The sequence below is a fragment of the Sceloporus undulatus genome, chromosome 9, assembly GCF_019175285.1.
Source record: "Sceloporus undulatus isolate JIND9_A2432 ecotype Alabama chromosome 9, SceUnd_v1.1, whole genome shotgun sequence".
NCBI classification, from domain to species: Eukaryota; Metazoa; Chordata; class Lepidosauria; order Squamata; family Phrynosomatidae; genus Sceloporus; species Sceloporus undulatus.
This window is the reverse complement of record NC_056530.1, coordinates 32,764,141-32,788,521: the sequence shown is the minus strand read 5'-3', so window position 1 is coordinate 32,788,521 and position 24,381 is coordinate 32,764,141. Positions and strand designations below refer to the sequence as shown.

At 44.1% G+C, this 24,381-nt stretch overlaps 2 protein-coding genes across 4 annotated transcripts in view; both read left to right on the top strand.

The window, feature by feature from the left end:
• Positions 1-3,777, top strand: part of EML3 (EMAP like 3) — a 40,223-nt gene extending 36,446 nt beyond the window's left edge. For both annotated transcript variants that reach the window (XM_042440233.1, XM_042440232.1), the window contains 5 exons: positions 34-131; positions 482-569; positions 1,586-1,684; positions 1,893-2,023; positions 2,976-3,777. In XM_042440233.1, coding sequence (XP_042296167.1) covers positions 34-131; positions 482-569; positions 1,586-1,684; positions 1,893-2,023; positions 2,976-3,161 — 602 coding nt within the window. In that variant the 3' untranslated portion in view covers positions 3,162-3,777. The remainder of the gene's footprint in view (positions 1-33; positions 132-481; positions 570-1,585; positions 1,685-1,892; positions 2,024-2,975) is intronic.
• A 1,800-nt stretch (positions 3,778-5,577) lies between these two features.
• MTA2 (metastasis associated 1 family member 2) lies at positions 5,578-23,026 on the top strand. Of its 2 annotated transcripts, XM_042440187.1 has the most exons (18): positions 5,579-5,793; positions 12,794-12,861; positions 13,053-13,146; positions 15,294-15,411; positions 15,599-15,662; positions 15,880-15,997; positions 16,103-16,205; positions 16,299-16,398; positions 16,994-17,182; positions 17,579-17,653; positions 17,837-17,895; positions 17,999-18,096; positions 18,346-18,485; positions 18,884-19,112; positions 19,234-19,323; positions 20,137-20,255; positions 20,761-20,909; positions 22,162-23,026. In XM_042440187.1, the coding sequence occupies exons 1-18, from the start codon at positions 5,766-5,768 to the stop codon at positions 22,331-22,333; spliced, it is 2,013 nt and encodes a 670-aa protein (XP_042296121.1). In that variant the 5' UTR covers positions 5,579-5,765; the 3' UTR covers positions 22,334-23,026. The 2 variants fall into 2 exon arrangements, with proteins under 2 accessions (XP_042296122.1, XP_042296121.1); XM_042440188.1 differs by lacking the exon at positions 20,761-20,909 and having other exon boundaries at positions 5,578-5,793.
• Positions 23,027-24,381: the final 1,355 nt, after the last annotated feature.

The following is a 24,381-nucleotide window of genomic DNA, read 5'->3' as shown; positions in this document are numbered from 1 at the left end:
CCATCCCTGACTCAGAGTTTCTCTTTTTTCCAGATGGGGACTTTTTGGCTATTGGCTCTCATGACAACTTTATCTATATATACAGCGTAGAGGATAGTGGACATAAATACATCCGCTTTGGCCGCTGCACTGTGAGCAAACTCATGGGGAACATCCATATGTTTGTGGCTGGGGGAGTTAAATGATAGGGTTATTGTAGGCCACTCATATACTTGATGGGTGACATTTTTTCCTCCTCAACTCTGACTGCACAGACCTGTCATTCTTATAACTTTTAAAAAATGTTCTTAGTTTTTAATGTGTGTTTCTGTTATGTTCTGCTTTTGTTTTTTCTTTGTTTTCTTGTTTTGACTAAGTTGTTAAGAAAGCTTAAGATGAGGAGCAACTGAGAAGCAACTTACATAACAAAAATAAAGATCCACAAAAACTGGAGTTAGCTGCCTTCTTATCAGCACTCCTCTTCTCTTTTTATTGCACATAGGGACACTCCAGTTTCATTACACATCTGGACTGGTCCAAGGATGGAAAATTTATCATGTCAAATTCAGGAGACTATGAAATCCTATATTGTAAGTATCATGCTTAGTGGAGATAGATATCAGCAAGAATGTTGCACACTTGCTCTTCCCACAGTGAAATCCCCTGAGATGATGACTTCTGAATAAGCTCCCCTAACATAGGTGACAGAAGGTAGTTTATTTGGGTGACTTGAGTGCCAACGATTTCCTATTAAAAAGACTTTGAAATGAATCATAGAATCACAGAGTTGGACTCCATAACAAAACGTTTGGAAGGTACTGGAAAAGGTGTATCAAAACAGATTCTTGGACATCTGCGCATATCCTTGTCTCCTGAAACATACACCATCTTGTCTAATTCTAGAAACTCATCAGGGCTAGACCTTGTTGATACAGACCATCAGAAAATATCAGGAATCTCTAAAAAGGGCTAGGAAAGAATGCTGCTTGAAACCCTAGAAAGCTGCTGAGCTATCTGTGTTCTGACTCAGTATAAGGAAGTCTCCTTTGTTTCTATGCGCATGGCTTTTGTTTGGTGTATTTCACAACTTTGGCTGAAAAGCAGAGCTCACAACCCTAAAATATTCTGTCCCCTTTGGTAAAAAAGATGATGCCCACAATTTTCTGTCTTGAAATAGTGGAATATTTTCTTTTTAGAAACAGAATGGAAAACTGTTGCCTCATTTATTAGTAGAGTTACCCAAATAACAGGTATGGAAGGGATTGATTGAGGTGTCTCCACAAACTGTCAGTGATTCTTCAAATGTTGGACAAATTAGCTTTGCAAGAGCTCCGACAGTAGTGTCACAAAAACATGCTAGCTCCAGATATAAAAATATGAGGACCCCAAAATACCATGTGGGGTATGCAGGGATGCTTAACAGTAGGGACCATTCAGATTAAAGAAAGATTCATCCTGGGGGGAAAAAATCCCTGAAATGGTGAAAGGAACAGAAAGTCCTGGCTTTGGCTAATCCAGTCTTGAGGAGTTGTAATACAGATTTGTCTCTTTTTAGGAGGACTGTGGCATCTTCTGTAATGCAATTTCTTGTGTCTCCCATCTACAGGGGATGTAGCCAATGGTTGCAAGCTGCTGAGGAATCGATTTGAGAACAGAGACCGGGAATGGGCCTCATATACCTGTGTTCTGGGTTTCCATGTCTTTGGTGAGTTTGGAGGCAGCATCAGAGTAGTAGGCCTGCTGGGTTGTTGAGAAGCCAACCTGCCTGTTTTCAGCAAAGTGCTTATTGGAGAAAAGCCAGAATATAAGTAAAACAAATAAATCAATGCATGGTATCTGCTTTAACCATTTTCTATTGCTTCATTTTTTGTCTCCTTTCTCTCTCATTCTCACCCTCTTCCCATTGTCTATAGGGGTATGGCCGGATGGCTCAGATGGCACCGATATCAACTCACTCTGCCGCTCCCACAATGAGCGGGTGGTCGCTGTGGCAGATGATTTCTGCAAAGTGCACCTTTTCCAGTACCCCTGTGCCAAGCCTAAGGTAGCAAGGGGTGTGATAGAGTGGGGTGGGATAAAAGTGTGGTCTCACAGGCAAGAGCTGGGGGGACAAGAATAGAGTCCCTGCTTTCTCATCATTATTCAAAGCCTTAGAATCATAGAGTTGGAAGAGACCACAATGGTCATCCAGTCCAACCCCATGTCATGCAGGAATACAGAATGAAAGCATCCCAGACAGATGGCCATCCAGCCTCTGTTTAAAGACCTCCAAAGAAGGAGATGCCATCACTCTCCGAGGCAGCATACCCTTTAGGTTCTTCCTTATGTTGAGGTGGAATATTTTTCACTGTCTTGTTTGTTTCTATAATTTCAGTGGGTATGCTCCGCACAGTCAGACTTTTCCTTATAGGTTGTGTAGTAGTCTTAGTTGTAATAGCCATGAGGTCCAGGAACCTGGGGTGAATGAGTGGGTGGGTGGAAAAAAGGAAGGAAGGAAAGACAGCAGAAACTACAAGAAGCCTATTCCAAGTTCTGAAGACATCTGAGAGAAGATATGTCAGTCAATCTTTGTCATGTCCTACACAAAGGAGTTAAATTGGTGCCATAGAAGCTAAATCTTTTAGAAATTGGGCTTCCCCCAACCGCATTCAGTGGCTTATAGAGCATAGGTCAAGTCTACATTAACAACCTTTTACTGTTGGTTTGTTTTAATGTGTTGGTTTGTTTTAATGTGTATTTGTTTTAATGTGTATTTAATGTGTATTTTATGTTATGTGTATCATTGACTGTATTTTAATCTGTTGTAAGCCGCCCTGATCGGAGGAAGGGCGGCATATAAATAAAATTTTTATTATTTATTATTATTTATTAACCTTCCATCACTATACTTAGACATTTGTGCCATCCCAACTACCCTTTCTTGAGATTATGGTGGTTCTCAGCCCAAAGTGTCTGGGTTCTTCAAAACTTCTCCCTTCTTTCTTTTTCTTTCACAGGCACCCAGTCACGTCTACAGAGGCCATGGGAGCCATGTCACAAATGTGCGCTTTACACATAATGATGGCTACCTTATCTCCATGGGAGGCAAAGATACCAGCATCTTCCAGTGGCGAGTGCAGGGCAACAGCTGTGCCCTCTTTTCCGCTTCAACCTCCTCACAAGACGCTGGAGTTAGCACCTGAACCTGGGGAAAAGGCACAAAACTAAACCAAACTCAGTATTGTGGCTAAGCTTTAGTGGGAGAGGATAGTGCAGTCCTCTGTTCCGTGAGTGATTCCTGGAAGCTGAGTACTCAAGGCAGCAGATGCCTTGGAAGAAAGGAGTCTCTTCTCCCCAGTGAGATATTTTTCTTTGGCTAACAATGTGATTTGCTTTATTAACTTAAGGGTGAGGGAAATAGCCAGGACAGTGAGTTATCTGAGGCACAAAAGAACTGGCGTTGCATAAAGGAAAAGCCAATATCTCAGACATTGGATTTGAGAAAGTAATGGATTTGGAAATGGGAGATTTGGGAGAGAAGAGTAGAGTTGGGAGGGAAGGCTGTGAAGAATGTTTTAGAGAATGTTCTCTCTTAAACGCGTTGCGATGTGGCTCTGCTCTCTACAAGCCTCAAAGATGCCGAGTTTTGTAAATCCTGGGAAGATGCTTCTGACCAAACCTGCTCCTTTTGCTCCCTTTGCACTTCATTTACATTCCTAGTGATTCTTGAAGAGCCTGCATCTGACGTCTATTTAGCGAGAGCAAAGGAAGACCTTAACACTGTGAGAGACATGGAGAAATAAACTTTTGCATCCAGAACCCTGTGCCATGGCCTTTTTTGTTGCCTCTGGACTTGCGTGGGAGCAAGTAGGTGAGAGGAAAGGGACTAAAGCAAGATTTTGTGGCCCAGTTGGTAGCTAACAATGTAGGGGAACTGGTGACATGAAATCTGTTCCCAATGTTGCCATATTATAGTTTTCTTTGGGTTTTTCAGGCTATGTGGCTGCGCTCTGGAAGAGTTTATTCCTGACATTTTGCCTTCATCTGTGGCTGGCATCTTCAGAGGTTGGTGGCATGGACAGGTGTGGAGTACACTTGTCCCTCCACATTTACGGCTTTGATTATTAATGAATTTTATTAATATGTTCTCTCCAGAACTATCTAGGTCCTCCAGCGCTACTCTTAACCAAAAGGCGCACTGAAGGACCTTAGAGATTCCTAGAGAGAACCCTCCACTAGGCATTTGTCGCTCCTCCAGCGCAATTCTATGGTCAATGTCTGGCAGATGTTGACCACAGAGTTGCCCTGGGAGGACCTAGAGATTCCTAGAGAGGTGTTTGCTCAGGTAAACACATAGTGTTTTTGTTATTTGCGGTTTTTCCACATTCACGAGGGTCCTGTGTCCCTAACTCCAGCCAATGTGGAGGGATGAGTGTATGTTTGGGAGGGAGTGGTTTTTCACTGTTAATGATGGAGTCTTCAAAAGAACAACTTCAGACTGGGATAAATTACAAACTTTCTGTAAAAACAATGGTCATAAATATATCTTAAACGTTTATAAAGCCCTGAAATGATTCAGAATTACTGTAAGCACAGAAAGACTGAAGTCACAAAAGACTAATTACAGAAAGAGGGAACTGTATATATTTCACTCCAAGGAATTCTTTACTCAAAATCCAAGCAGATCAGTTGGAAGTTCAGATATATTTCATGTTATTAAAAAAATCGTAAAGATGAAGAAATGCGGTTTATGAAGTATATATATTGTAAATATGCACATTTAATAAAGATTAAAGCTAAAAATAAAGAATAATTTAATTTTATTTTGAAATTATATGTAAAAAAATTAATTAAAATTTATTTTAAAAATTAAATTTAAAAAACGGGGCTAATAAAATAAAATGTAAAAGAATAATTGAATTTTCTTTTTACATTTTTTTAAAAATGTAAAAAAATTATTTTAAAAATTTTAAATTAAAATTTAATTAAAAAAAAACCCTGAGGAGGGGGCTAATGAAGTAAAAATGTAAAATAATAATTTTGAAATTTTAAAAAAATTAAATTTAATGTAAAAAACCCTGCCCTCCTCCTCCCCATTTCTGCCAAAAAATAAATAAAAGAAAAGTGTAAAAGAATAATTTTATTTTATTTTGATATTATTTAAAAATGTAAAAAATCAAATTTAAAAATTTAGAAAATTAAAAAGCAGATAATTTGGGAAGCAAATCTATTTAATTATTTTTTGCAGAATGTACACTACAGGCAGGTTTTAATTTATCTCTTTAAAATGAGTGTATGTACTGCTGTATATAAATAAGCCTTAATAATAATAACAACAACAATAAGCAGTCTGGTTTTACCCACATCCGCCGCCCCCCGCTATTGACGCTAATGGTTGAATCCGACCAAACCCGAGCGCTGGGCTCGGCTTTTTTTTCGAGGCGTTGCCGGAAACTCCCGAACCTTTCCGGAGAAGCCCGAAGGTATGCCGTGGACGCTGAGCTCGGGCTTTTTTCCGAAGCGTTGCCGGAAACTCTCGAATATTTCCGGAGATGCCCGAAGGGGTGCCGAGGACACAGTTCAGCCTTTTTTCCGAGGCGTCGCCGGAAATGCCCGAAGTGGGTGCCGAGGACTTCCGGAAATGCACGAAGCCCTCAAGGCTTGGCTGCGTGGGGAAGAAGGAGAGGCGAAGACGGCGACGGAGGAGGAGGAGGAAGAAGACGAGGCGGCGGCGGGAGGAAGGGATGAAGCGCGGCGGCCGGGTCCGGAGCTGCTCCTGAGGGGCTTTGGCCGAGGCCGAGGGCGCCATGGCGGCCAATATGTACCGGGTGGGCGGTAAGGCGAGGGTTTGGCGGCCTCGGAGGGAGGGGAAGGCGGGCCGGAAGGAGGAGAAGGGAGCCGGGCCTCGGAGCGTGGAAGGGGCAGGCCTCCGGAGTGGGGCCTAGTCAGGCCAGGGCCTCGGTCCCAGGAAGGCCAGGCTCAGGAGGCGGAAGGAAGCCGCGCTTCAAGGGTCGGGGGGTCCGTTGGGCCATTATTTCGGGGCTCAGCGGAAGAGTTCTGACTGAGCGGGAAACAGCCTTTCGAGGCGTTCCAGACCCAGGAGGCCCCGGACTGGGCTCCTTTTGGGGGAGAGGGTTGGCCATGGCCCTCCTCTGAGGCTGAGAGAGTGTGACTTGGCCCAGTTAATGTCGGCCTTGAGGGCCTTCCTGAATCACAGCAGCTCAAGACAAACCTATCATATATATGTCTGTGTGTGAGACCATGGCCGTCCTCTGAGGCTGAGAGACAATAACTTGCCCAGTTGTGGACCCTGAAGTCCTTTCGGGATCACAGCAACTCAAGACAAACCTATGAGTGTGTGTGTGTGTGTGTGTGTGTATTGCTATGGCCATCCTCTGAGGCTGAGAGAGAGTGACTTGCCCAATTGTGGACCTAGAAGCCCTTCCTGAATCACAGCAGCTCAAGACAAACCTATCATATACAGTATATATGAGTGTGTGTGTGTGAGAGAGAGAGAGAGAGTAAATGTGTGTGTGTGTGATATTGCCATGGCCATCCTCTGAGGCCGAGAAAGTGTGCCTCGCTTGTTGTGGGCCTAGAAGTCCTTTCCGAATCACAGCAACGTCTAAGACAAACCTATCGTATTGGCATGGCTATCCTCTGAGGCTGAGAGAGTGTGACTTGGCCCAGTTGTTATGTGCCTTCAGGTACTTTCTCCCTTATAGAGACCCAAAGGTGAACCTGTCTTAAGGTGTTGGGGTTTTTTTTTGGCATGTTTCTTCAGTCCCCCCCCCCCCATGGCTATCTTCTGAGGCTGAGAGAGTGTGACTTGTCCCAGTTGTTGGGTGCCTTCAAGTCTTTCCCGACTTAAGGCAACCCTAAGTGGGTCTTCTTGGCAAGTTTCTTCAGAGTGGCCATCCCTGAGGCTGAGAGAGTGTGACTCACCAAAGGTCACCCACTCAGGGCTTTTTTAGGTTCGAGTAAGGAATTGAATAGTTTGGAGGAGGCAATAAGGGAATTACTCCTGGGAGTGGGGTCACTATGTTTTATCATGTCAAGAGGCCTCCTTTTAAAGTAAGGAGAGCATTTAGGAGCAGGAGGTAAGTTGCTGGACAAAATAGCATGGAGGAGATTGAGATTAAGCGGAGAGAGGTATAAAGAGTAGTGTGAGCATGGGGTTAGGCCGGGCGTTTTAATAGAAAATAGTGGCTGTATTGTGCGAGAGAGTATTAAAGCTTGGAAGTGACTGGTGTTGTACTCAGGAGGAGCAGGCAAGTTCAGTAGGAGGTGCTAGGCACATGAAGGACAGAGGGGGGCTAAAACTAAAACTAGGTAGAGGGGCTTAGCCCCTCTATGGGGGAATTGTGAAGTTGAGATCTGCATGTACACTTGTCCCTCCACATTTGTGGCTTTGACTTTTGGAGCTTTGGTTATTCACATATTTTAATAACATGTCTCTCTAGGAATCTCTAGGTCCTCCAGCGCAACTCTATGGTCAACTTTAACCAAAAGTCACACTGAAGAACCTAGAGATTCCTAGAGAGAACACTCCACTAGGCATTTGTAGCTCCTCCAGGTCAACTCTGTGGTCAATGTCTGGCAGATGTTGACCACAGAGTTGCACTGGAGGACCTGGAAATTCCTAGAGAGGTGTTCTCTCAGGTAAAACATAATCTTTTTCTTATTTGTGGTTTTTCTACATTCACGGGGGTCCTGTGCCCCTAACCTCAGTGAATGTGGAGGAATGAATGTACATAATGAGACATCTGGGAGATGGCACTGAAGTCTAAGCGTGATATTGGTTGCTTTCACATACACCTTACACACACACACACACACATATATATATATATACTAAAGGTCATGTTATACATTCTATTTTAAATAATGTGCCTGAAACAAAGTTTGTGTACAATGAACCATCAGAAAACAAAGGTGTCACTATCTCATTCATCAAGGACGATTTTGGAGTATTTCATATGTTCAAATTCTGGGTAAGGGAATCTCAACCGGTACAGTGATCCCTCCATATTCGTTGGGGTTAGAGGTGAAGGACCCCCATGAATGTGGGGGGAAATGCAAATTAAAAAAAACACTGTTCCTTTTTTAACTGAGAGAACACCTCTCTAGGAATCTCCAGGTCCTCCAGTGCAACTTTATGATCAAAACCTTCCAGAAGCTGATCATAGAATCATGCTGGAGGACCTACAAATGCCTAGAAAAATGTTTTATCTAGGAACGTCTAGCACAACTCTATGTAAGTATTGAAAGAGTTGCACTGGAGGAACTAAAGATTCCTAGAGAGAACATATTAATCAAAACCACAAATAATTAAATCCACCAAAGTCAAAGCCACAAATGTGATTATTTGCGGATTTGATTTATTTGTTATATATTTATTTGTATCCCGCTCTTTTCCCAAGCCTGGGATGAATATGTCCTCTCTAGGAATCTCTAGGTCCTCCAGTGCAACTCTGCCAGAGGTTGGCCATGGAGTTGTGCTGGAGAACCCTAGAACCTCCTAGAGAAAACCCTTCTCTTGGCATTTGTAGGTCCTCCAGCATGATTCTACGATCAACCTCTAGCAGATATTGACCATAGAGTTGCACTGGAGGACCTGGAGAGTCCTAGAGAGGTGTTCTCTCAGTTAAAAAGGAATAGTGTTTTTTTATTTGCGGTTTTCCCACATTAACGGGGGTCCTTTGCCCCTAACTCCAGTGAATGTGGAGGGACCACAGTACAGTAGTTTGACCATCACTTTGAGTAGCACTGGACTAAGAAACGAACAAACAAGAATATATATTGATCAAGGGGCTAGTCGCTTTTGCAGGAACAAAGGATTAAGGAGGAAGGAGTTATGGGGAGGGGGCATGGATGTTAAATGAATGGGTCAAATGTATTCTTAGAGCTTGGAATTTGAAAAGTTTGGGAGGGGAAAATTGAAAAAACAAACAGCTTCATTTATATACCACTTCATCCTGAACTAACAGTGTCTAAGTGGTTTACAACTGTAAACTAATTGCCCCCAACAAGCTGGGTCCTCATTTTAGCGACCTCCTCGGAAGGATGCAAGCCTGAGTCAAGCTTGAGCCCTTTTGCTGGTATGGAACTCGCAACCTTATGGTTTTGAGTGAGTGGCTGCAGTCCAGGCATTTAAGCACTGCGCCACCAGGTCAAAAAACAAATTAGGTTGTGATTACTCTTTTTCCTAAAGGATGTGCATGGGTAGGTGAGAAGAGTGAGGATGTTCCTGGTCCTAAATGAGACTGGACATGAGGGAGGATATATGAGAGAGGCAACAAACCTGGCTGATGGAGAGGAAGGAGTGGGAGAAGGTGAGCTGGCCAAAAAGTCAAGATCTGGTTGTTTCTGTAAGGAAGTGTGAGAATGTCCCTGGTCAGTTCTGGAGAAGGTTTGGGTTGAGGACCAGGTAGGTTTAGGGACAGAACAGAGACGCAAACAAGGAAAAACAGCCAGATATTTATGCACGTCACGAGGGTGAACAGCAACAGAATGTAGGAGAATTGCTTTTCACAAGAACATTTATCTTGTTCACTGTGTGAGAGGTAAATCAGTACATCCATCTTCACAAGCAAGTTATGTTTATGTACCAGGCAACAGGAACAAACCATGGAGTCGGGGCCACTATTGCTGTCGAACACCACTTAAGACTCTCTGCAAGCCTCTCTCTTGGCTCTGATCCTGCTAGACGGTTTGTGTGTTCTTCTCCTTCAGGCACTGAATACACCTTTTCATATGGTGGAAGCCATCTTGATCTTTTATTGCCATCACCTTTCATGTTTAACGCTTGCTGCCCCGATTCCTTCCCACTCCTTTGCTCTCAAGCTGTGGGCCCCCTAGTCACTTCTACGTATTTTTCTCTTTTTTAAATGAGCCGGTGGTTCCTTTGACCTGGAAAATCCTCCCTGGTCCAGAAAACACTGCAGAAATAATCCAGTTTGAGACTGGTTTAACTGCTCTGGGTCATTGCTAGGGAATTTTGAAAACTGTTGTTTTGAAAGACTTTTAGGTTTCTCTGTTAGAGAGCTCTAGTGCCACAATAGAATTCCCTAGTACCTGAGCCAGGACAGTTAAAGCAGTCTCAAACTGGATTATTTCTGCAGTGTGTTTTGGATCCCTAACACTCAGTTGCATATTCCATCTCTTGCCCTGAACCCTCCTGTTCATCCATTACTTACCCTTCTGTCACCTCATTTTTTCCATCCCTGTTTGTCAGCCTAACTCTTTTTCTTCTTAGTGTCACTATTTTCTGTTTATTGTGGGCTGAACTGGAATTGCTTGAGTGATGTATTTAGCAGCTGTTAGTGGCAGGGGAGTAAAAAAATGTCAGTCATGGTGGTACACACGAGGCAGTCCAAGCTGTTTCCAATGTCAGACTAATGACAGGCCGTTCCATTACTTGAAAACTTAGCAAGCATTAGGTATTATGGAGAGGCAGCATGGTGTGGTGGTTTGGCTGTTGGACAATGACTCTGGAGACCAGGGTTCAGTTCCCAGCTCAGCCATGAAAGCCACTGGGTGAGCTTGGACCATTCACATACTCTCAGCCAAAGGCAATGGCAGACCTCCTTTGAACAAATCTTGCCTTACAGTCACCAGAAGTCAGAAAGGAATTGAAGGTGCACAACCACTAAAAGAATGATGGAGCCAGTGTGGCATAGTGGTTTGAGCTTTGGGCTACCACATGGAGACCAGGGTTCGAATTCTCACTTGGCCATGGAAACCCACTGAGTGACTTTGGGAAAGTCACACAAAATCAGCCTCAGAAAACCCCATGATAGGGTCACCTTCATGAGAGAGAGCCACATGGCATAGTAGTTTGGGTGTTAGAATGGGATTCTGGAGACCAGGGTTCGATTCCCAGATTGGCCATGAAACCCACTAGTGATCTTGGAGAAGTCACATGCTCTCAGCCTCAATGAAAGGCAGTGGCAAACCTCCTCTGAACAAATGTAGCCAAGAAAGCAACAACAGGAACTATGGATGGAAAGTCCCTAGTTCCATCTCAGTGCAGCCATAAATTTGCCAGATGACTTTCAGCAAGTTGCCATCTCAGCCTCCATCTTTTGACTGTGCTAGTAACACTATACTACTGCTATCCATTATTGTCTAAAGATGAGTAAGATCATGTAGGTTCCCTCATATGGTTTGGAAAGAAAGGTTTATAGCCTATCTTTGTCTATATTTTATTAAGGAAATGTTTATACTATTTTTTAAAAAAACTAAGAGTTTATAGTATTGGAAGTAAACTTACAATAGTTATAATAATACAACAAAATACAATAAATGTGTACACGTTTATATAAATACAATGGGCAATGGGAGAAAGATATTTAGCAAAATGACAAACCACTAATAAGTTTGTGCTGAGTAAACTGGTGTCTAATGTCGTATAGGAAATATGTAAATCTAGGATATTTGCCTATTTGGTATATATTGCTTCTGCAGTGTGGGGCAGAAGCAAAGAAATTTCACAAGTAAAAGAAACATCATGCTTTCCTTGCTATAATAAAATGTCTGCTCATACCCTATCTGGTTTCATTAGCCCTCATTCTCCAATTTTGTTCTCTTTAAACAATAGAAAAATGAACCCAGAAATTTAATTCTGCACTCTGTGAGACATAGAACATCAGAAGCCAGGTCTTTTGGATGCTCTTGGACTGCAGCTCCCAAGAGCCATCCCCACCATGGATTGTATGGTGGCTAGGATTGATGAGAGTTGCCATGCGACAACATCTAGAAGGCCAGAGTTGCCCACTGTTGTTGACAGCCTATGAAGTTGCGGAATAGATATACTGAAGTAGAGGGTAGGAATTCTTGAAGCTGGGCCAGAAGAAGAGAATGGTTGAAGGGTTGAACTGACCCAGTTTAGGCATACTTGCCTATTTTTTGCTGTGGTTCTCTGATAGGCCTGGCAGATACAAACTGCACACTTTATGCTCCACACTTGACCAGTTGCTGTTAACCATGATAACTGAATGAAACCACCATGTTTCATTTCATGGAGCAGTATATGAGGCAGCTGTTTCCTCCATGCTTGCTTACATGTTTCCTGGAAGCAGGTGAGTAGCCATTGTAGAGAGGCAGGATGCTGGGCTGAACTGGACTGTACCAACAGGACTTCTCTTATGTTCTTGGAGTGTATTTGTGAGAATGAGTCTAACATGGTCTTATGAAGAACATGGTTGAAATCTGGTTCTGCTAGGTGCTTGCTCCTTGGCCCCTTTGTTGATAGAGATGCTGACAATAATTTAGACCTAGTTCAAAAGAGCTGGGGTAAAATAATTTAGATTAGGAGCAGACAGAGAGTAGTCTGAACCTATAGATTGATTTCAGTGGTTGAACTGCAGTAAATCACCACAGGTTATTGACTCCATTATTTATCAAAAAGCCCAACCATGTTAGATTCTTAAAAGTAAGGAAGGTTGGAAGAAAAGCAGGAGTGTGTATTCATGTTAAAGGACTAAAAGATCTCCCTCCCACCCTTATTTATTTATTTATTTTTAAAAAAGAAACACACAAACATTGCAAACCAGTTCATTGACTATCTGTGCTTGGAGACAGCCTTCTTCTTTAAACTTAACAGTGTATCCACATTGCTAGAGTTTCGGTTTATTTAGCAACACACACAATTCTGAAAGTCTGCCCACCTTTCCTTAAATAACATCCTGAAACCATTAAGAATGTTTTAGGAGAAAAGCAGTGTGCATAAACTTTGACTGTTGTTACATTAGCAAGTGCCTATTGAGGATATGAGCCTGCTTGCTTTCTAGCTCCTTTCCCCTCATTGGCTTTTGCTTCATCCTTCTTACAGATTATGTCTACTTTGAGAATTCCTCTAGTAACCCCTACCTTGTCCGCCGTATCGAGGAGCTTAACAAGGTAAGGGCAATACTCCAATGGGCTGCTGAGCCAATTATGCCCATTAAGATACATGGGAGATGAAGCAAGATGTGGGTTAAGTGGGTGTGGGGAAAACAATTGAAGTTAGCACCACATCCTGAAGCCATAGGACAAGCTGTATGCCCACAAACAGCATGATCCCATTCTCTTTAACTCTTTTCCCCCCACAGACGGCCAATGGCAATGTGGAGGCCAAAGTGGTCTGCCTGTTTCGGCGTCGTGATATCTCCAGTAGCCTCAACAGCCTGGCTGATAGCAATGCTCGTGAGTAGCAAGGAAAAATGGTGCGCTTTTCAGTGGTAGGCAGGACAGTGGCTTCAAGGGGTTAGTGTTTCTTTGTCTCTGTGCAGCAGAGTATTTGGGATGTTGTGTTGAACAGGTCAGATGGGTCTTCAGCAGCCAGACTGGTGACACCTTCATGCGCATGAAGGATGTGGAAAGCACAAGCAAAAGACTAGCAATGGAGCTGTTGTCCTCTGTCTGTAGTGATGGGACGAGAGAATTCTTTCATCTACAGGGAATCTAGTCAGGAAGAGAAAGCATTCAAGGCTTCATTCCCCACCCCCACCCACCCCCAACATACACACACCTGGAATAAAAATCTCAGAGAGATTTTCTTTGCTTCTTGAGGGATAAACACACTTACGTGGCTTCAGTTTCTTCCTTGCAGAGTATGTCTGTACATCACCTCCAAATAACACACAGAGGTAGTGGCTGGTTCTTTGCATGTTTTGAGTTAGGCTCAGTACAGACTGGCTCCATACGCTGGCCTAGGGCCAATTTTACTGCTTGGGAGAATGGAGCGTCTGCACGCTCCCAAGCCCTGTCCTATGCTGCCGGCGCCATCATGGCTTGCCACTGTGCACACGGGGGCCGCCATGATGACGTAAATGTGGCAGAGCGTCGTTGGTGCATGTGAGGGCGCCTCGCGTGCACCCTAAAAAGAACCCGCTGGGAGTGTGTTCTTTTTAGGGCTCCTGGAGGCAGGGGCATTTGGTTGCTGCGGCCTCCGTCGGGGGCAGAAAGAGGTGGTGTCTCGCTGCCCCTTTCTCCCCATCTGTCCAGACCCATAGTTAAATTTCAACAGGGGTAGGATGTACTTAAGTTTAATAGTAACTTTTGGCCTAGGAGGAAAATGTGTGCAGAACCTAACTCGAAAGGCTGGGAGGATGCATCTTTGCAGATCCTAGCATCAACAGCTACTGAAGGGCTAACAAAAATTGGGTCACACCTGTAGGGTGAAGGGGAAGGAGTACGTATGACTGTGCTTAGGCTTTCCTTGATCTTTTGAAAAGGGACTGGGACCCTGACTATCCAGTCAGACTGAGCAAGGAAGGGAGATGAATGCTTGTTGAAGGCTGCCTCACATTCACATGCCTGCCTGCCATCCCAGCACAGAGTTTCCTGAGCAAGGGGTGGAGGTGGTGTTGGTATCCCTATGGTTTTTCTTGTTCCCTCCCTGGGACACTGCCAAGTTTGAGGACAAAAAGGGAGTGGGAAAACAATGTGCCTCTTGGTGGCCACTGCTGCCTTGGCTGCTTCTCATGTGTGTGTGTTGAGAATAACTCCAAGAGAAAGCAACAAGCATAGTGTGTTTGCTTGTGAGGGAAGTGGGAACGGAAACAATGACAATGACTTCAAATTCTGAGTGAAACAGGCAGCTGAAACAATCAAGGTATTAGAGTGCTTCCTGTCTTAGAAAAGGCTTGTATCTGAGGCTGTTTAGTTCAGGGAGGGAAAATTGGTGAGAGGCCTTGGTAAAAGTTATGTTATGAGCAGAGCATAGAAGAAGAGACAGGTTTTCTTTCATAGTACTAGACCACTCGGCCATCTAGCAAAACTGAGTAGTAGTAGACTGAGTAGAGACAATTTAGGGGCAGACTTTCCTTAGTCTGTAATTAAATTACACCAGGCACCACAATGGGTGACAGCTATTGCCTTAGATGATTTTTAAAAGTAAATGAAACATGTTCATAGCAGAAGACAGGTTTATTCATGGTTATTATGTATGATAGGTGATTAGAATGATAGAGGCAGTATGTTTTAAAAAAACATTTAAGGTATCTATTGTAATTATGTCCCGGCCTGCATCACACACCTGTGGAAATTTAAATGTATCTCTTTCCAGTCCAAGTTGTATATTTTATTCACTGCCACTGGGCTTCTCAGGCATGAGGTGAGGGAGAGAAGGGACATCATTTTATGATGCGAAAGAGAACGTTGAGTTGGACAACGTTAGACCTGATCCAATAAATTAGTCTTCATGAACTGGAAACCCCCTTTTAACCTTGCCACTCAAAATTAGTTCTCAGAATTACCAGGCTGGCTGAGTAAACAAACCAGACACAGAACTGAACACCTGATAGTTTTTACTCACTCTCTCCATCTCCCCCCCCCCACCTAAACCTAAGGAGAATTTGAAGAGGAGTCCAAACAGCCTTCAGTGTCAGAACAACAACGTCACCAGCTAAAGCACCGTGAGCTCTTCTTGTCACGCCAGTTCGAATCTCTGCCTGCTACCCATATACGGTAAGAGAAGACTAAAGACAATGGATCAGACCTTTTGGTAGTTGTTCTATTGGGATATATGGGGAAAGAGAAGGCTTCTCTGCTAGGGCAGGCCATCTTCTTGTACTAACAGGATCTTAGGGGGTGGACCTAAGTAGCAGGGCACAAAGTTCAGGAGTATGATACAAATCTCTCTTGGCTTTTGTAGGGGGAAATGCAGTGTGACGCTACTCAATGAAACAGATATCCTTAGCCAGTACTTGGATAAAGAGGTAAGGCTGCCTGAGTAATGGGGCAATTCCATGGCTGCTTGTGAGATTCTACAAGTTTGAAGCTTGTGATAGAATGATGTCTCTGTCTTCTCACTAGAATAGTTGCCAAGACATCCTCCCAAACTCTGCAGAATAGGATGTGTTGTGGTGAAAATTTAGAGATTAAAGATTTCTGGGTAATTTTTGTTAATTCATCTTATCGCACATTTCCTTCCAGGATTGTTTTTTCTACTCACTGGTTTTTGACCCAGTTCAGAAGACTCTCTTAGCTGACCAGGGTGAGATTAGGGTAGGCTGCAAATACCAGGCAGAGATCCCTGAGCGACTGGCAGAAGGTAACTGAGATGGGCCCCACTTGCTGTACAAAATGTATTCCCCCCAGTCAGTGGAAACGGGTGATCTAAGTGTAGGTCTATCACCCCTCTTTAATCTTTCTTCAGGAGAATCTGACAACCGAAACCAGCAGAAGATGGAAATGAAGGTGTGGGACCCTGACAACCCCCTCACTGACCGACAGATTGACCAGTTCCTCGTGGTGGCTCGGTGAGATCCAGCTGGGAGATGTTGTAACTCCTCTTATCCAGTTGACTCTACTTCCTATGGGTTGTGAATCCTTTCTTCTCTCTTTTGTGCCAGGGCGGTTGGTACCTTTGCACGGGCACTTGACTGCAGCAGCTCCATCCGGCAGCCCAGCCTTCACATGAGTGCAGCTGCAGCCTCCCGGGACATTACACTGGTGAGAAAGGAGAGAGAGAGAGAGTGTGTGTGTGTAGTAGTAGTAGGAGGAGGAGGAGGAGGAAGGAGGGAGGGAGGGAGGGAGGGAGGGAAGTGGAAGAACAACCCTGTGGATATGGTATGAGTAGCTTAGTTCCTACCAGCTTAATTCTGCTGCTAATTAGGGCAGATGCTGAATGCTTTTGATCTCAAATCCTTATTCAGATGGTTCCTCGGCATTGCTTACATACTTTCAAGCTAGTGTTTCTAACCATAAGGATAGGAGGACTTAGGACTGCAGTGTGGCTTTGGCACGACTTCCAGGCTCTTAGGATGTATGCAACATTTAAACAGCATACCTTCAAAGTGACCCGAAGCAGCTTTATTTTGGCCTGTCTGTATGGGTCTGTAGATGTGGCACCAAACCCATAGTGTATCATGTCAGGTTATTTCACTGATCTTCCTGAACTGTGCTTTCATAAAAGGTCTGATCTGGTTTTGACATTTCTAAGAAGTGTAATGCTTGCATCCAATTCTGCCACTTGTATGCAAACCACACAGTCACAGCCCACTCTGGCTCAGCTCTTCTGACAGCCTATCCTTACCTGTCCTGATAGTTCCACGCAATGGATACGCTGCAGCGGAACGGCTATGACCTGGCCAAGGCTATGTCAACACTAGTGCCCCAGGGAGGACCTGTGCTGTGCAGGGATGAGATGGAGGAGTGGTCAGCTTCAGAAGCTATGCTCTTTGAGGAGGCCTTGGAGAAATACGGCAAAGACTTCAATGACATCCGACAGGACTTTGTGAGTTGGGGATATAGATTGGCTTGAACAGACCAGTCTTGAGTTCCAGTGGCTCAGCTTTTCACTACCGTCATCCCTATGTTCCCCAAAAGCAGAAAAGTTGTGATCTCCCCCCCTGCCCGCCGAATGTGGACCCCTATCCTACCACCCTTGCTGAGCAACCACAGTTTATAGCCGCTCTGATAGCCTTGGCTGAAAAGCAGGGTATAAATAAATATCACACTCTCAGAGAACAACACTTCTAGCTTGAAATGAAATACCCAACTCCCCTTCTCAAAATAAAGGATTGAGGGAGGGGTGTAGATGGCTCTAACCAGGATAGGCCTAAGATGCATTCAAGACCACATTAATACTGGCTGGAACAATGCACATTCCTGAAGTCTATGTTCCTTGCAGCTCCCATGGAAGTCACTGGCCAGCATTGTGCAGTTCTACTATATGTGGAAAACTACAGATCGATACATTCAGCAGGTGGGTGAGCAGTTTTCTACCTACATCTGAGGCTTGAAAAGAACTTTGTCCATGGGAAGTGTCCTTTGTCCAAGGATACATGTATATTGGGGTCACTTGCTAAATGGTTTTTATACTTGGATCTCCCAGCAGGCCACAAAACACAACAGTTCTTTATCTTAGTTGTTTTCCCTTTCCATGCAGAAAAGATTGAAAGCAGCTGAAGCTGACAGCAAGCTGAAGCAAGTGTATATACCCACCTAGTAAGCATCTCTCCCCACCTGTTATAGACTTTGAAAAGAGAACACACAGAGAAAGTGGCCAGACCTTTTTAATTGTGCTGTTTTCTCTTCATCTTGTTTCCAGTACAAAACCGAATCCAAACCAAATTGTCTCTGTGGGTTCCAAGCCTGGCATGAATGGAGCTGGCTTCCAGAAGGGACTGACCTGTGAGAGCTGCCATAGTAAGTACACCTCTGGACCAGAGGATGGGGGGTGTCTTATATTCCTGTTATGAAGGAATCTGATCCAGTGTCATTTTGGTGCAAACGAGTTTAGCAGTTTTTTAGTCCTGAGGTTGATATAGTTTGGCAATTGGCTGGCATAAACATTGGAATAATAATGTCTCAGCCTGGCCAGAGGACTGTGGCGTTCAGGTTTCGACCTACTTGAATCTGTTACATAGCCTTCCTTGCCTCCTTTTTGCTTCACAGCTACCCAGTCAGCACAGTGGTATGCCTGGGGTCCACCCAACATGCAGTGCCGCCTCTGTGCTTCTTGTTGGATCTACTGGAAGAAATATGGTGGCCTGAAGACCCCAACACAACTTGAAGGAGCAGCACGCAGTGTCACGGTAACACCCCATGATAGTCTCTGTTTTCAGATAATTCCCAAGTTATCCTTTCTTTTTATCTCTTTAATTCCTGTTGTCTCTGAGGCCTCTAAAACTTACCATGGTTTCTTGTTATGCCTTGCTGGCATATTTTTAGAGATGTGGGCTTTGTCAAGAGGGTATTTCTATTCATATACTCCTTTCTGACCATGAAAACAGCTTTGCCCTTAAACAATCCAGAGGCTTTAGCTTTGTGGCAGTGCAAGTTGCGTCTTGGGGAAATGGACTCTTGGTGGCAGTGTACTTAACCACTTTTAAAAAACTGAGGTGCCATTTTGCACCTTTCCTCCCTGCCTTGCTCCTGCCATTAATCATTCACATCATAAGCTACAGGGAAATCTCATTCTTCCCGTTTACAGGAGCCACATTCCAGGGGCCATATGTCTCGGCCAGAAGCCCAAAGCCTTTCGCCATATACGACTAGTGCCAACAGGGCAAAACTTCTGGCGAAGAACCGGCAAACTTTCCTGCTGCAGACCACCAAGTTAACTCGCATTGCACGGCGGATGTGCCGGGATATCCTCCAACCGCGTCGAGCTGCCCGGCGTCCTTATGCTCCCATCAACGCCAACGCCATCAAGGCGGAGTGTACGTGGGCTGGAAGGAAAGAACCACCTGGTCTTGGGATTGTGGGTGGAAGGAAGGGCTGCCTGTAGATTACTAGGAGGTCTACTGGATCTCATATTGGTTACCTGCACTTTCTCTCCAGGTTCTATCCGGCTACCCAAGGCTGCAAAGACTCCTCTCAAGATTCACCCTCTGGTGCGGCTTCCCCTGGCTACCATTGTCAAGGAGCTAGGTACATCTTGTTAATACTTACCACTTGACTAGTATTCAAACATTGAGTTCATTCACCTTACCCACTTTCTGTGGTTTGTTGCTATGGTCAAATTGTACAAAAATGTTTCGGCATTGATTTCCAAATTGGGCAAATTGACCATCACAGATCATGGGAAAATGTTACTCCTTTCCCCAACACCAGGGGTAGGCAACCTTTTTGACGCAGGGGCCGGGTTGCTGTCCCTCAGACAACTGGGGGGGCCAAAGCCAAAAAATAAATAATTAAATAATTTTTAAAAAACATATAAATAAATAAACCGGGGCAAATGTAGGACAAAATTTACAAATGGAGGACACTTTTTTTTTTAAATGGTAGACACGTGAAAAAATTGCTAGTTTTTTTAAAAAATGTTAATATAAATGCATGTTTCTGAGGCTTCTATAGACAGTTGCCCCCCCTTGCCCGCCACTTGCCCACCTCTTCCTGATAGGCCAAAGGCCTCTTGCCCTCGTGCAAGATGCCAAAGGCCCCGGCGGCAATCGGTGGCAGGACCGGGCTGGGGCCGGTCCCAAGGCCTCGCCGGGCCGCATCCGGCCCACGGGCCGTAGGTTGCCTACCCCTGCCCAACACACCAAGTGTACAGCACATTTGTAGATGGTGAGAAACGTCACATGGAAGACAGAAAAACACGAACAAGTCACTGTATTCTGCCCTACCAAAACCTTAAAACTATTAAAAGAACAATTCTCTCCAAATGTAGAGGCAAGATACTTGAATATACCTGTATTTCTCTTTCAGATCACCCTAACCCAATATTCTTTGTTTTTCCAGCTGCTCAAGCCCCCTTGAAACCAAAAACCCCGCGAGGCACTAAAACGCCTATCAATAGAAACCAGTTGACCCAGAACCGAGGCTTGGCAGGAATCGTGGGCAAGCGAGCATACGAGAGTGTGAGTGTCATGGGGCTGTGGCAAAAAGATGTAAAGGACAGTGAGGTTTGGAAGCATTTCTGAACATTTGGGGAGCAAATGTGTTAGAGGGGCACAAATTTTTGAAGCTGTGCTTTGTGTATGGGAGGGGGAGACTCACAAACTAGTTTGGCTTCTGGAACATAGCAGTTCCAAAATTTTACGAGTCTAAAAGGGAAGGTTGTGATTTGTTCTCAAATTGCACTGGATTCCTGTAACATTTGCTGTTACTAAGGATGCTGGTTTGGTGCTGCTTACGTTTTCTTGAGTTTCTATCCCCTAGTAAGAGCAAAGATGTTTCTCAAGTAATTTGAGTCTCTCTGGGCTCTGCACCGGAGCAGTTAGTGGGTGAGGGGGGTAGCTAGTGTTCCTAGAGCCAAGCACATAGGCTTACTTGGGAGGGTGGGAGAGGGAACCAGCAAAAGATGGACATGGCTTTGGGGGGGGGGTTCCTCTCGCTGATAGCTCTGTGTGCGACCGGGTGCAGGTGGCAGGGGGCGGGCTCCCCTTCTCAGCCAACGGGCGGCCCATGACTTCCGGAATGAGGTCGAGCACTCAGCCTGCCATGAAACGTCAGAAGCTGAACCCGGCCGACGCCCCCAACCCTGTCGTTTTTGTGGCTACCAAGGACACCAGGTACTGGGGAAGGGATTTTTTAACATGCCATTGGGGCTAGCAGAAAGGTACTGCAAAGGGGCGGTATGGCACAGGGTTGGCCTCTTTGGTTCAGTCCTTCTGCCAGAGATAATGGAATCTGTGCCAGTAATGCATATCAGGGGTTTGAAAATAAAATATAGTCTCCCTGCCCCCTCCCATACCACCTGCTATTTATTACTGCTTAGATTTCTCCATGCAGACCTTGAACTCTCCCCATTTCCCCCATTTCTTCAACAATTCTGAGCTTAAACCAGGAGGACTTAATTGGTCTCGAACAGTCGGAGGCCTCTAAGTCAAGTGATAGTAACTTAGCCTGTGATTCACCTGGTAATTTTAGTGTCTGTTTCCCAAACAAGTAAAATTCTACTTCATTTTACATTTATTACATATTCTGGGTTTTCATGGAATTCTGGATATATGTTTTTTTCTGGCAAGAACATGAGGTGGTAAAAGCTTAAAAAAGGAAACTGAGCCATGTGTACGCAAAGGCTATGCACCTTGTGTCAGCTATTCAGTTGGTCCAAGTTCCTTGGCAGCCGGTGTGAGGTTGAGAAACTTTGTCTCTTTACCTTAGGCTATGCTGCGTTTCAGAGGAAGGACTTGGCAAAGCCACCTCTGAGTATTCCTTTCTTTAAGAATCCCCTATGAAATCTGTGGCATTCCCTCAAGTCAGCAGCTGACTTAAAGGCACATGCACACACACAAAATACTCAGAAAGCCAAGAGTGTGTCAAGTAAGTAGCATTAGTTTTGGACACAGTTCCTGTTTTAGAAGCAGTGAGCTGTTCCTAAGAGTCCTTTCCTCCAACTTGCATAAGTGTATGGTTTTTAGGTAAGATTTCTTTTCATTATAAATTTAAGCGGCTAAAAGTTTTCTGTGGCTTTGACACTGGAAGGAGCAAACCCACAATTCTGTAAAAGCTTGCTGATTCTGGACCATATTTAGAAATAGTCCAGATCTCTGATGCAAGAGCTGCAAGGGGAAGGGAAAGAACCTGAGAAAAGCAAGTGGCAGGAAATACTGAGGAGGGTTAAAGCCAAAGGTTATGTATGGAGCCCACAAAAACAGGGTCTGGTTCCCAGGCACCAACCTGAGGATTGTGACTTTCAGCATGGTCTCCTCTTTTCTGAGGAATGCACCTGGGGTTTTGTCCTCTTTTTGTTTGTTTTATTTTTTATGAAGCCTCTTGTCACAGCTACACAATGTTCTATTCCTTTTTTTCCTTCCACAGAGCACTCCGCAAGGCTCTGAGCCACTTGGAGATGCGCCGTGCTGCCCGCCGGCCCAACCTGCCACTCAAAGTGAAATCGGTGCTGCCCCTCCGCCCTGTGGTAGCCCCCCTGGTGCCCGTGCCTCCAGTCCATCCTGCCAGCACCAGCGAGCCCATCATCCTGGAAGACTGAGTGTTGTTGCTTCTCTGGCATCCCCTCTAGGATTCTTGTAGCCATTTCATCCAACACCCCTTTTTTGTGTCCAAGGCCTTTCTGGCAGAGGGGACTTCAGAGCTTCAAATCGCCAAGCGTTTGCTGGGATCAGGCCAGGCAGGCAGGGACATCTCTTCTCAATCCCCTCCCTTCTCCCGGGATCCTAGACTCCCAACATTCTTTTTATATATATTATTTTTTAATTTCCACCTTTTAACGTTGTTTTTCCCTCTCCTTCCCCCTCCCCAAAGACTTGCGCACAAAGCTGCCCCCCTTCCAGGGAAACACTATAAATGCAGGTTGTGCCCTCATTTGGGGGAGAGGATACTGTAGGTGTGGCACAGAATAAGCGGAACACAGAATCCCTTTCAAGGTTCTTCCCTTCAATGCTGCCTCTACGGCTGTTTTTACTTTTTGTGTGTGTTTGTGTGTCTTCTTTCCTTTTTTGTGTGTCCCTTTTTTTAAAAAAAAAGTTTCCCTCTGGTCCTACGTACATATTCAGGGAAGGGAGCAACTCCGCTTCTCTGAGAACATGGCTACCCCACGCCGTTGCTTTACCCAACCTTTGACAAGCCCATTTTTGTACATGGTTTAGAGAGGAAAAGTCAGGTTTTTTAAGTCAGCCTCTGGTTCTTATAGCAACAAAAATAAATAAATGCTGTTTTCTTCATATCTTCCTTTTGTTCATTTTAATCTTTTACTACATGTTGGGTGGGGAGTTCACTAGGAAAATAGGCTTGGTTTGGCAAAATTTTGAAAAACGTTGCTTCCAACAGCAGTAGAATTCAGAATTCATAAGCGGTAGAATTCAGATAAATCTCTCTTGTAATAGTAGATAGTCTGAACCAGAATTCATTTCTTTCCCTTACCTCCAGTTTCTTTGCCCTGGCTCCAGTTCCCAGGTAAGTAATTTGGCCCAGCTGAATCCTATAAATATAGATAAAACAAGTTTTTCATACCCTAGAGCAGTGTATCCCAGTGTACCCCAGTGTAGTGCCTTCAAGATACAAGATACAATCCCCATCATCCCCAGCCAGCCGTTAGAAAATGGAGAGACAGAACAGGTACAGCAAAACTTCCTTTTATGTCTAAGCAGAAATGAGATGTTGGTTCTTAAATCCTTTATACTCTTTTCTGTTCAACATCAGTCAGAGTAAAGGTAGCAAAGGAAATTTTTGTTGAATGTAACCTTTTCACATATTAACAGCATAACATGGTCTTCTCGGAAGTAAATTGCACAAAACTTGCAGTGGATCACGGAGTAAATAGGTATATGTTTGTACACACTAGAGAACACATTCATCCTAGTGCTCTAGTAGTGACTTCCACTTTATTGAGAAAAAGAATTGAGAAAGTCCAATTCACACAGTTTTTAGAGAACACAAAAATATTTTTTTGCCTATATGAATGAATGAAGGGTAATATCTGTCTCCATCATTTGGGATAAAATATCCAGGTTGCAGAAATGCTTGTAGAAAGGAAAAAGTATGCAACTGTTTTGGTTGAAGTTTAGATAGTTTTCCATCAAGGACCAGGCTGTGATATAGGCAAGGAAACAATGCCATACCTAACATATTTGACACCTGGTGCAGATTATTTTTTAACACCCCCACCCACAACAAAATTATTTGGAGCAATAATCCTGAAGCTGCTGACATTACTAGCTTTCTCTTTGGGACGTTTATTTAATACTTATTTATTTCAAGGATTAATACCCTGCATTTCTCCCACTGTAGGATTCAAGGCAGGTTACAATACTGGGGTTTGGTTCCAGGATCCCCCATGGATAACAAAATCCATGTGGATGCTCAAGTCCCATTAAATATAATGCCATAGCAAAATGGTATACCTTATAAAAACTCAAAAATCAAGCTTTGCTATTTGGAATTTATACTTTATAAAAACATTTCCAGGTTGTGGATGCTTGAATTGTGGATAAGAGGGGGGCCGACTGTAATTTTAAAAAGACAAAACTAAAATGACGATTACTAAAAGGGGAAACCAATTTAAATATGTACTGCTGCTTT